At 34.8% G+C, this 13,782-nt stretch overlaps 1 protein-coding gene across 5 annotated transcripts in view; it reads right to left on the reverse strand.

Annotated features, from left to right (window-relative positions):
- The window catches only part of AFTPH (aftiphilin), a 63,779-nt gene that overhangs the window by 18,129 nt on the left and 31,868 nt on the right, over positions 1–13,782 (reverse strand). For all 5 annotated transcript variants that reach the window (XR_010934514.1, XM_067704897.1, XM_067704899.1 and 2 more), the window contains 4 exons: positions 6,424–6,575; positions 4,486–4,612; positions 4,024–4,080; positions 1,006–1,128 (listed from right to left, as the gene is read on the reverse strand). Coding sequence is in view for 4 of the 5 variants with exons in the window: in XM_067704897.1 (XP_067560998.1) it covers positions 1,006–1,128; positions 4,024–4,080; positions 4,486–4,612; positions 6,424–6,575 (459 nt within the window). In the remaining variant the exon portion in view is untranslated. The remainder of the gene's footprint in view (positions 1–1,005; positions 1,129–4,023; positions 4,081–4,485; positions 4,613–6,423; positions 6,576–13,782) is intronic.

The raw sequence follows: 13,782 nt of genomic DNA on the forward strand, positions 1-13,782 counted from the left end.
TAATGTGTGGGTTGTGAATCTCCAAGGGTGGTTGTAGGGTATGATATGAAATATTTCCCAAACTTACTTCACTATGGAACCCTTCTTTAGTGGAGCATTTCTGGGAATTAGTGTTCAATGGAACATACATTTTGGAAAAGGCTGTCCAAACATACATTATTGTGTTAGACATAATCAAAGATGATATTTAAGGTTAAGAAATGACAAACACAGCAAGAATATGTTTTAGAAATGGTAATGTTCATTAAGAATACTAATATTTTAAAAAACAATTCGATGTCGAAAAAGTAAGCAAACCAAAGTGGCTATGTTCTCCCAGATAAAAAGTAAGAGGGAAGGCTTTGATATTAAACATATTAGACTGAAATACGATTTGTGCTTAAATGTCCCAAGGAGGTAAAGGATAAGAAAGGTAAGAGAGCTTTCTTTTTTTCCTAATCCATAGAATGTTTTGTTAAAGGCTACATCATTTTTAACTTAACAGCTTTATTCAAACTCTCAAAACAACAGTTTTTGATGTAATAAACACACTTAAATTTTATTACTTTATAAAATTTTTGTAGGCTTCAGGAAAAACACACTATAGCAGACTTGAAGAGCTGGTATAAATGCAGTGTTTTCCATTTTTTTGAAATCTAGCACTTACCAGATTTGTGTGTCAGTAATAATGATCATATAATGTTCAAGCTGTAAGGGATTTTTAGAGATGCTTGCTTCAAAGTCCTCATTTTATAGGTAAAAAGACTAAGTCCTGGATAGGTTTAAAGGACTTACCCATAACCAGCCAGTTCTCAAATTGCCTTTTCTATTTTTTTAAATTAAAGAGAACTTGCTCATTGTATTTCAAGGGATATTAATAAGTAACTGAAATCACATCTATCATGAAACTAAATTTTAAAAATATTTCAAAAACTAAAAGTTATATATTAAGGGAAACAACAATGTGTGTGGACATACGTGTATATACATGCATAAAAATATCTATATACATCCAGATATTTTTACCTGGAATTGGTCAGATGTACATGTGTTCATTTCTGGTGACACAGCGGTTGTCTGACCGATGGAAGCGATTTTCTCTGCAGCAGATAGTGGTTTCAATGGTTCCTTGGTGGGCTCTAACATACCCTGAAAAAGGCATATTAGCCATTAATGGAGGGGAAGGATCAGCCCATAAACTTTGTAAACTTTTTTTACAAGAAAGTTAATCTAGTAGAAAGCAGAAAGAAAACAGGTCATCTGAAAAGAACTGAAGACAAAAAGGAACTAGTCCTAAATTTTGCTTCGTGAAAATCTTACAGCACTATAATGGGAAATGTTTCATAATAATACCTTTGGAATCCAAACTTTTTGAAGCAAGACGTTGTAATTGAACTGGATTTGTTGTAAAGTGCCTGGTTATCACTGTCACACAAAAGCATAAGCACATGGGATAGTGGGAGCGGGGAAGAGGCAAGCAGAACAGTATATCACATCCATGCCCTAAGAATCCAACATTATTCTGATGTTTCAGATCTGAAACTGCAGGAAAGGGCACTCTTCATACACATTACACCATGGTGGTGCTTGGAGAGGTGAGAGCTGATTCTAAAACACACCATATAATGTGATGACGTCTACATGTTTCAATGTGAATTTAGTGTTTGATCCTTGCTCCACTATAGATGGGAACCTTAATTCTTGGTTCTTTGGACTGGCAAAGCAGAGACAGTCATTTCAGAGGGGAAAACATCTTACATATTCCACTATGAATCTAACACACTTTTTGAGTAAGAGAGAAAAACATTCAAGATGGATGTAGAAACAAAGAAGAAGAAAAAAATCAGCATTTTGCATTAATGTTCTACCAAACACTAAAAATAATGGGTAATAATCCAGGTTACTGGCATGAAAAAAGGCCCAAGCTTTTACAAATTTTAAAATAATACTTGATAAGTTCTTGAATAGTTATCAACCAAATAAAAGTCTCCCTTTACTACTGGGGAAAAAAACCCAAAGCTGCTAAGTCAGGAATCTTATAGTTAGAATCTATGCATTTCTAAAACCAAGTTTTCAGGAGAATCCCCCTACCCTCATAAAATCAAGCATAAGCTAAATAAGCAATTTACAGATTTAGTTCTTAACAGTGCATGTGAAAGGCTTTAACCTAGCAGCCTGAAAAATGAAAATAAATTCATGGTCTAATTCAATACCATACACATTATACAGGCTTTCTAGTGTGCCCTTCTACAAAGGCTCCATGCATTTGGCAAACAATTACTAGTCTTAGCCAACTTTTCTAATATGAACTCTCCCTTAAGTCAGTGGTTCTCAAAGTGGTCCCCATCAGTAGCTTCTCTATCACCTGGGAACTTGTCAAATGTGCAAATTTTTGAGACCTACCCCAGACCTACCGAATAAGAAACTATGGGGGTGGTGCTCAGCATTCTGTGTTTTAACGAGTCTTCCAAGCCACTCCAATGCACCTTAAAGTCTCAGAGCCAGTGACTTAAATGACAATTTCAGGTACTATTCCTCAAGATGAGATCAAAAGATACCGAACATCTCATGTGCGTAAAGTACCATGGGAAAAATTCAGGTATCATTAAAATTTGAAACCAGATATGAAAAAGAATAAGTTTCTAAATATAAGGCGTCACACAGATGGAGGAGGAGATGATACATTCACTAAACCAACTTTGGTATTAAAAGCTTACAAAAATGGTAAAATTACATTACTAATAAAAGGTTGTAATTAAGATAGGAAAAAAAGCATAGACATTAGTCTCTAATTCCACATAAAACTTAAAGAATTGGCTAATGTGCTGACCCTAACACAGAGCATTAAGTAGGTTACTGTCGCCAACATGCTGAATGAAAAGTGCCCACAAATTAAATTCCTACTTCCTATTCAGAATGTGACAATAACACCACCAACAATCTCTAGAATGCTACTCCCTGAGGAAAGAGATCCACATAACCAGAAAGTTAAAGAAACGTTCTGGATTACATTTACCTACAACATAAAAGAGAGTAGGGATGATCAAGGTGTTTTGAAAATACAAGATAACCATTCACAAAGGAGCAGAAACTGATTTTTTTTAAAAAGGTCAAGCACAGAAGTTTTTGTGCAATTCCACAAAACAAAACAAAGCAAACAATTCAACAACAATAATTAGAGCTTATTCATGGAAAAGTTTGCAGATTAAAAAAAGGTCAAGTTCCACAGCAAATTCATTTTCACATGCACATAAAGGGTTTTTAAACTTAAACTCCATACCAAGGGTTCCTCAGTTATTTTTTTCTCTATCTTAAACACAGTATCTTTTTCTTATTTTCAAGTTATTGGTGAAAGAATTTTAAAATACTTTTACTTTGATAGGACATTTTTATGCACCAATAACTCAAAGACACACCAAAAACCACAAACAAGTCAAACTTTAAAATGTGACTGAGCCTTGATAAGGTACAGAATGAAAATTCCTCAGTTTTCCTGGACTACCTGGCATATCTGAAAAAACAAAATTCAACACGTTTAAAACATTAATGGAAAAACTAAATACCAATTATGGGTCCTGACTCATTTTCATTTGTTATAATTTGGTATTTCCAAGCTTTGATATACATCCATGGCTTCAATACTGCATTATTTAAAAATAATCGTAAATGCATTAAAACAAGTGATAGCTAAGGCTTCAGATACTTCAGCTTCTTCTTTTTAAAAGCAAATTAAAAGAGAGAGACTTCCAAAGGTGGATTTTACAAAAAGTTATGAGCACTAATATTACTATGATAAAAAATAATTTTCAATCTAAAGCAAAAGTGTCTATAATTAATAGAATACAGAAAAATATCCTCAGATCAAGACTTGAAGGGATTTATGAGATCGAAAAAGGATATACTGTATTCTCTTAACGGCCCCACAGTAAATGCCCCCACAGTAAACGTCCCTTAAAATACACTTTCCATGTCATGCTATGCAAGATGATTTTACAGAATAAATGCAGCAATGATAAACACATGCAAAGACATCTTTGTACTTACCAATCCTGCTGCATACATGGGCACTATAACAGGTTGCTTCTTATTGCCCGTGAAGAGCTATATACGTATGTTAGAGAGAAAGAACATATATTTAGAGAATGATCTGTCATAGAATGAAAGTTTCCAAAATATGCTTGTAATGCTTCATTACATACATCGTGAATGATAAATTGAAGAAATTGTTAAATTGCCCTTATGGGGTTATATTTTTGATCTCCTAGCCCAATTCCTTCATTTTATAGTTAAGGAAAAACACTAGAACAACTTTTCCTAAAAATAAGAAATATTGCAGAAAAATCTAGATAGATTTATGCTTAAAAGTTGGCATATTCAAAAATACATGAACATGTTAAACCAACTAATATTTATTTTTCTGAGGAACTAGTTTCAACAGAAGTGTGACAGAATTTAAAAACATTCATAGGTTGATTAAAGGATTTTCCAAGGTACTAATAAACTCACAATGTTTCGGGTGTCTATTCCCAAGGAGCACAAGAGCTTCTTGTTGCTATGGGAGCCACCCCACTGATATCTCAAGCCATGTGCATCATGGATGTCCTGTAGCTCAGCCCACACATCCAGCAGTTCCCTGCAAAGGTCACGATGAAGCCATGGGTTACTCAATAGCTTTCATGGGTTACTGAATAGCTTTCACCATGAATTCTACTTTTAATGTGACTGTGAAATATACATTTCAATTAATCTTGTGTCTAACATGAGTATATAACTACTATCTGAATGAAATCAACAGCCAACACTTAGTCATTAGAAAAGTAAGTTAAATTCATTTGAAACAATCAAGCAAAAATTTGGCCTGTTTGTTATTTTTTTTAAATTGTAAGGCAAAAATATTTAAAAGGAGGAAAGATACCACCCAGCATCCCACCATCTTTCTGGAGCTATTTAATATGTTTTCTCCTTGAGTCTTGACCCACAAATACAGTTGCAATTACAGCATATTTAAAATTCTGTATTCTTTTTTCAGATTTTAAGCATTTCCTTATGTACATATGTATCTTTTTCAGTGGTTGTGTAATGTTCTATTAGACAGATGCATCATCATTTATTTAGCCACAATCATCATACAGTTTTAATTAAGTTGTTCTTACTGTTTGGCTCCTATTGCTAGTAGTACAAGAATATCTTCCTGTATTTTATGGTGTGTGTTATTGCAGAATTGTGTTATTTCCTGAGAATGAATCTCTTGGGTCTAAGAGTATGAACTATCTGTACAGCTAGCATATTTTAAAAAAATATCTACAGTTTAAAGATGGCAAAACATCAACCTTTTTATCCCCTTCTGTTCTCAGAAATCACCCCAAAACAAAAGTCAAGAAGCAAAAATAATATGCATCTTCAATGAAATTAAGAAATCCTGCCTCCAGAGGTGGGGAGTAACGAAATGTAACAGAACTATCCAGGAATAAGAATAAAATTAGCAAGTCAATCTAGACCCTCTAACATCTAATAATTAACAGGAGTTCCAGAAAGAAAACAGAGGCAATGGAGGAAGGTAATTGTCATTATAAGAGAATTGCTCAATACTGAAGAACAGAAGCTTCCAGATTGAAAGGTTCCTACCTAGTACTCAGTCCAATGAATGAAAAAAGATTCATATCGAGATACTTCATTGTGAAATTTCAGAACACCAGCAACAAAAGACCCTAAATTATAAATTTGATGTAGCGGTAGAATAAAGTAAAATTTTACCTCCTGTGTACCTTTTTCTCTGAGGAGGCTATTAGAGGATGTGCTCCACCAAAATGGGATTTAAGTGAAGGGAAGTCCCAAGACAACATGTGTTTAGGGGGCCCAGACTGATCCATTCCAGATTGGAAGGAACTGGAAGATGGAGGACTCCAGGTAAAAAATGGAATGGTCAGCTTGATAGGTCTTATCACAAGTAAAATTATATTCACAGGCTGCTGGAGGGTAGGGAAAGACTCAGTAAATGAAAAAGAGAGGCAATTATTAAATCCAGGAAAAAGGTATACTATAAAGAAAATAGTGGCTTAGCTGTGAACACTATATATATGATCGTAATAATGAAAATACCAAATAACAATTTAACCAAAAACTATGATATAAGTATACTGGGAAGATGAAGAGAAGAGAATAGCAGATGTAAGATCTAAATTTTCATCTATCATACTAGGAAATCAAAAAATAATATAAAAAATTGATTAGAATATCGATTTAGAATTTTTTTAAAAAAAGCTCAAAAATGGACAAGTAGAGAGTTTTTTAAATCATATCTTTTAGCACAATATAATTTTTTAAACTTAAACACAGTAATATTTTAGAACCTTAATGGTTTAAGATAACCTTAGATAATCTTATAAATTAGAACAGTTGAAACTAACAAATATACATGCTATCTGAAAAGTGTCTACTACTTACCCACTTTCAGCTAAGGCCTCTCTTCTTTGTATTGGCAAGGTGCTTGCTTCCAGCAAGTGCTTCAGGGAAGTAACTTCTTCTTCAGTATCAGGGACAAATATGGAAGGAAAACATGCTTCGAAAATTCGCTCCAGGCGGTTTAGTAAAGCTGTCTGCATCAAAACACCCCCCAAAAGTTTATTTTCATTTTTGTAATTTTAATAATGTCATAGCTTTATCATTACTACACACACACACCCTCATACAACAATACCCTGTCCGCTACTATGGGGTGGGGGAACTACCAGTCAGATACAGGAAACACTAAGTGAAAGAAGAATAACTACTCATAGAACAGCTTTAAATAATTGTGTAATGACAAATAAATGTCATTACACACCAAGCATCATGCCTGGCACTTTACAAACATTATCTTACTTAATCCATTACAAAATTCTACAAAGAAGCAATTACTACCCCATTGTACAGTGAGAAAGCAATCTCAAAGTCTGAATAATCTGCAAGCAAAAACAAACCCAAAAAAACCAGACAGTATTCATAATCTTTCCATAACACTGGGGTGTTTCTTACTACCACTCACATACTCTGTATTTAGAACAATAAGATTGGATGCTTGCAAAAAGTATTATCCTATTATAGTTGAACAGAACCTGGATATGAACATGTGAATTCTGAAAACCTTTTTTTTTAATTTTTAAAAAATCTTATTGAAGTATAGTTGATTTACAATGTTTTGTTAATTTCTTCTGTACAGCAAAGTGACTCAGTTATACATATATATATATTCTTTTCCATTATGGTTTGTCCCAGAATATTGAATATAGTTCCCTGTGCTATACAGAATGACCTTGTTGTGAAAACCTTTTAGAAATATCTGCTAATAGAAGAAACCAAAGTAGGAAAGAATGTCTCAATTTTTACCAAGAAATTCATGGCTCATTTATCATTTTGATGATCTGTGCTATCTTTTAGAAATTCCATTTCTCTACTCTTCTATGGTGTGCATATTTGTATTTCTGAATAGTACACTATCCTTCCTCCAAGCAAAGCCTGCATATCCCCTAGAGTATTTTCTCTGAGAACACTGGCATTTTTGGAGTATTTTTATTAATTAAAACTTGTTGGATTTAGATTAACTTAGATTTGGGGGGTACTAGTAGGTTTAGTCTACATGTAACCTACAATAACATTTATTCCCACTTTCCTAACTTTATTTCAAATACATGTAAAATATTTTCAACTCAGCTCACCTTACTACTTAAACATCAACTAGGAATACAAACTTTTAAGTCAAAACTTGTTGGAAGATTAAGTGTACTACTGAAATGACATCCTGTGTACAAGAAAATGCCACATCATGGCGGTACTTCCTGCCAAGTAACAAAACAAGTTAATGCTTGATTTCTGTTGTTTAGTATAGTCAGCAAACAGGAAAATTAAAAACAAAAGGAAAAATTTTCACATACATATTTTCCAAAACAAAATCTCTTTTGGAAGCAGTATCAGAGCAAAAAACTTGACACTGCATAATTGGTCTCAGGGTACTCTTCTGCTATCTCTACAAAAGTTTAACACCTTCATTATATTCATGTATATGATATGGGAAAAGGTTCTCAGTATCAATTATGAAACCTACAGTAAAGAGTAGACTCAAGATCCCAAGGCTTGTGAAACTTGACTGCATCAAGGGGACCCATACTTAACTCACTTCAACAGAGGGAATGGACAGACATTACTTTTAAAGGGATCAGATAACCATCTAATTGGAAACATAATAAGCATTGGCTCCTCTTGGGCAGGGAGGGTAAGCAAAAACTCACATATGACCAAATTTTATTTCTCTGTAAATTAAAACAGAATCTTTCTTGTATCCTCTTTGTTATCCTTTTAATGGGATAGAAAAAACATTTATCTAAGGATGAAAGAAAGGACCTCAAAACATATTCAATGATTTGGATCAATCATTACACATAACTACCAGGTCTTAGGTATACCAGTGAGCAAATTCTCAAATTAGTGGAATGTACTTGAAGAAATAGAACATTATTTTAACCCAATCACATTTAAACTTTGTTTTAAACTTCTTCCCAACCTTTTCTCATAAAGAATAAAATTACATGGAAATTTTAAAAGAAAGTTCCATATGTCTTTAGGATTAGATATTAGAGTCAATTGCTTCAAATCTTTTGCTGAATGAGGTAGAGCAGGAGTTCGTAGATTTCTCTCTATAGGGCTAGATAGTGAATAATTTTCGTGTTGCAGGCCATCCATAAACAAATAAGTGTGGGTGTGTTCCGATGAAACTTGATTTACTAAAACAGGTGGCAGGACAGATTTGTCTGCTAAGCCATAGTTTGCTGACCCCAGAGGTAGAGCCATAAATAAATTTTTTTAATAAATATTCAAACAACCAGAATCCACTAACTGACCAGCACCACTCACCACAAGGAGGAACTCCTCAACAATTCAACAAGAAAGCAGCTAATAGAATTAACAAAGATTTTGATTAAAATTAAATTTCCTAACATTTTACTTTTTAAAGTATATTAATTTCCAACTACCAGTTTGATGCTAAAAGGGCTACTATCTTGTTCATGGTAGTAAATAATGCCAAATTTCATTTACTACTAGTTAATTCCAGTAAGTAAATAGCTGATATAATTATAACACTTCAATAGAGGACTGTGGACCCAAGGGACTGAGACTCAGTTTCAGGATTTATAAACTGGAGCTCTCAGGGCCTACCTTACAAGGTGAATAATAAATTAGAGGAGTAAATGCTTGACACCCAGTGTGTGCTCAAGAAGTGGTAGCTTTTATCACTACTGTTGTTATTATATAGATGATACATACAGACACAGTGGCCTGCCAAGGAATAAATGTCAAAACCAGGTTCAAATCTCACTAAGGCTATTTCTCCACCACTATTTAGCATTCTAAATCATTATGAAAATACTTGTCTCAATTTATATCAATTTCTAACATATTACATCAAGAAATTAAATAATCCAAATATTTTGCATCCTCCCCAAGATCCTCCTATCAAGTTGGGAAAAAGGGACCTAATTAAAAAATATCTGTTGTTAAGAGCTGCTTATATAATGAGAACCTGTTACTGCTACCCCTTGGGGATTTTAAATTTTGAAAACTCGTGAACATTTTGGTTGATTGTTGGCATCTGTGACTTAAATCTTGATCACATTATGAAAATCAAAGAGTGTAAACCACACATGAGGTGTGTTAAGATGCTTTACTTCCCAAGAAGCACAATAAAGTTCAAACATTCGATGGAACATAGCCCAAGTAACTTGGTAAGTAGAAGAGGTACAAGAATATAACATTAACCCTCAGAAGAAGAGAAACTAACCTACCATAAGAATAGTTTCTCTTATGACCAAGCAGATAAATTTCTTTCAAAAAAACAGATTTCCCAAAACACTGTAATTAGACACTCAATTTTAAAAAACTCATAAAATTTGAGCATGAGATAAAAGGTAAAGGTTGGAACTTCCCTGGTGGCGCAGTTGTTAAGAATCCGCCTGCCAACGCAGAGGACACAAATTCAATCCCTGGTCCGGGAAGATCCCACATACCGCAAAGCAACTAAGCCCGTGCGCCACAACTACTGAGCCTGTGCTCTAGAGCCTGGGAGTCACAACTACTGAGCTGGCGCGCCACAACTACTGAAGCCTGTGCGTTGCAACTACTGAAGCCCACGCGCCTAGAGCCTGTGCTCTGCAACGAGAAGCCACCACGATGAGAAGCCCACGCTCACCGCATCTAGAGAAAGACCGCGTGCAGCAACGAAGACCCAACGCAGCCAAAAATAAATAAATAAATAAATAAATAAGGTAAAGGTTGATACAGGTAAAGGTTTTGGGTTTTTTTGTTTCTTGAAGATTATTAAATAATTTTAATTGTTTTAAAATATATTCAATTTTTTCCTCAACATTGTCAGCCAAGGTAGTTTAACACATGCAACAGCCTTAAAGTCAGTAAAGAGAAATATTATTTAAACTTCGATTTATTCTACTGTACATAAGCAAATTATTCATCTAACACTACTATTCATAGTTTCCAACAAAGCAAATAGTAAATTTTTACTAAAGAGCCAGTGCTGCACTCTAAATTAATGTGAGGGTAACAAAATAAGTACACACACACTTAGCATATTAAATATTTAGCTGAGGTTACAACAGTAACTAAATAGCAAACTAAATAAAATAATATTCACTCCAGTTACTTGAATTTCAAATGCCTTCAACTTCAAAGTCAAAGAGGAAAAATAGTCATCAGTTCTCCCTTGTATTTGGAATTAGGAAACTGGTGATTGAGCCATGTCTGTCAATTCAAACACATATCAAATTCTAAACCTGCAAACAGCAGCATATCTGGCCATTAAACATTTTAAGAACAGGGGGCTCTGATAAATGCAGGGTTGAAAGGCAAATGCTTTTCCAGACAGGTACGAGACTCCCTTTTTCATTTTCTCTACCGTTTCCAGTGCTAGGAAGCCAAAGGAGAAGGTCTGCTACTTGCAGACAAGCACACTTGGGCTCAGAAGAGTTCCTACCTGTCAAATCTATTCTAAGAAGGGAAACTAGCCAGAAGCAGCATTTTTGCTCTCAAAATAGTCTGACAGGTGAGTATACAGCTGAACTAGGGGTACTCCCACACAAATTCTCATTTACCTCCCTATTACTTTTTGCTATTCACCAAAAAATCCAGTTGGCAACACTATTTCTTGCACCTTTTTTTTTTTTTTGCGGTACGCGGGCCTCTCACTGTTGTGGGCTCTCCCGTTGCAGAGCACAGGCTCCGGACGCGCAGGCTCAGCGGCCACGGCTCACGGGCCTAGCCGCTCCGCGGCATGTGGGATCTTCCCGGACCGGGGCACGAACCCGCGTCCCCTGCATCGGCAGGCGGACTCTCAACTGCTGCGCCACCAGGGAAGCCCTCTTGTACCTTTGAAGAACATTTTCTAAGAAGTGCATTTCTGAGATTATTCAGTAACAGCTAACATTTATTGAGCACTAGTTATGTGCAAGACACTGCACTAAGCACCTTTAATATGCACAATTTCATTTTATCTTCACAATGAGTTTTGAAGTAAGTACTATTATTATTCTCTAAATCTCAGGTTCAGAGAAGTGGCTAATGCAAGTCAGTGCTGAAAGCTAGATCTAAATCTAGCAGTGTGACTCCAGAGCCTTGATTTTTAGGTACTATACTATAATCAGGGCCAACTTATGCAGTAGGCACAGGGCCTAGGGTCCACAGTAATTTTAGGGGTTCATGAAAACGTTTTAATAGTTACTATTAACATACTCAACCTTATACCAAGTTATAAAATAGAATTTTAAATATCTTTTATGGGGAAGGGGCTCACAAAAGTCGTATGTGGTCTTAGCTATACTACTCTCCAAAGGTACACTGGCTTTTATAGGATTTCTCTATCTTTCCCAATTTTCTCATTTCTCACATATTTGTTTTCCTATCAGGGTCCTTTTTACCTTGAATCCCTCTATATTTTATTTTTTTCAACCCATACAGTGTTTCTGGAAAAGCAAAAACGATTACCCAATGTTTTAATTCATCAATGAGGGCAAAGCACTATGCATGAATTCACTTATACTCATTCCCAGTTCTGTCCTATCTCCATGTCTGGGTTTGGAGGAAAAAAACCCTTTCATTTTATACACTGGTACAAGTAAGTCATATTATCTAATGCAGAGCTTCTCAACTGACGTGGCTCAGTTACAAACAGGTTACAGGTCTTCCAAAAATCCTGAAAGCTATATATGGATATTTGGCATTCCCTCTTGTGACAGTTAATTTTATGCATCAACTTGACAGGGCCAAGGGGTGCCCAGACATTTGGTCAAACATTATTTTAGATATGTCTGTGAGGTTGTTGCTGGATGAGATTAATATTTGAATTAGTAGACTAAGTAAAACAGATTGTCTTCCTTAGTATGGATGGGCCTCATTCAATCAACTGAAGACAGTTTGCGGACTACAGATCTTAGGACTTAGTGATCATCTCCATAATTGCATGAGACAGTTCCTTATAATACATCAGTCAGTCTGTCTGTCTCTCCATGCATGCATGCATGGTTCTACTTCTCTGGAGAACCATGATTAATACACCTCTATTTTGTAAATGACTACAGTAGAGTATAAAAAGATTGTGTATTGAAATTCTCATTCAGTTTTCCAAAGGAGTGTATAAGACCAGCACTGAGGATCCTAGACTGGTTCTGAGGCCACTCAAAGGCATATCCCCTTTAAAGTATCTTGATTTTAGGGTAATTTCTAAAATTCCTTCAACATATTTCTAGCTAGTTTTCCTTTCTCCCTTATAAACAGTAGTTGATTAATGTCAATAGTTTTAATATTGATAGAATTAGGTCTTGTTCTTAAGTGGAAGTTTAGAAGAAACATAAAATCCACTGGGCAATTTAATCTTCCATTTAAGAGGATACCTTATGCCTTACCACCATTAAATATTAAGTAAGATATCAAGTACAGTCTACAACTGTATACTTATCAATCCCCAGTTTCAAGCTATGTAAGAAGAGTAACCAATTGTAGTACTCACTATGCTCTAAAAAGATAGTTTGCCCCTTCTGCACAGTTTCTGGATAAATCTAATAAAGTATTTCTATCTGTTTTGGAATTAAAGACAGAATTTCAAATTTTCTGAGGGAAAAATAACAAAAGGAATTGCTGTCCAAATACTTCAAGCAAGCAAAGAGCTACATGGCCAAAATCTCCATTTCTTTCTTTTTTAAATTGAGATATAATTGACATATTAGTTTCATACGTACAACATAAGGGTTCAATGTATGTATATATTGCAAAATGGTCACCATAGTTACAAATTTTTCTTTTCTCGTATGAGAACTTTTAAGAACTACTCTCAGCAACTTTCAAATACACAATGCAGTATTATTAACAATAGTCACCATGCTGTACATTGTACCTCCAGGGACTTATTTATTTTATGACTGGAAGGTTGTACTTTTTGACCACTTAATTTCTTTATTTTGTTGCTTACTTATGTTTTCAGTCATAAGTTCAGGTGTTCACCCACATTAAGGAAAACCTGCACAAATCTTAGGCAGGTGATTAAATAAATGAAGGTGAAAATGTAGTTACACTCAGTTTGAGAATGCTGACTTTCTAGTGAACAAACCAATAACTTAATCTCAAAATAACATAAGCCAAAGTATTAGTGATTCTCTTCTTTTTCCTTTTTGTGATACTCAATTTTTAAAGCTCTCAAGATAAATCTTCTAATAACATTTTCCCAGTAACATTATCAACTAGATGGCTAATAAAAGAAAATGACTCATA

The sequence above is a fragment of the Pseudorca crassidens genome, chromosome 14 (assembly GCF_039906515.1).
Source record: "Pseudorca crassidens isolate mPseCra1 chromosome 14, mPseCra1.hap1, whole genome shotgun sequence".
In the NCBI taxonomy this organism is placed as follows: Eukaryota; Metazoa; Chordata; class Mammalia; order Artiodactyla; family Delphinidae; genus Pseudorca; species Pseudorca crassidens.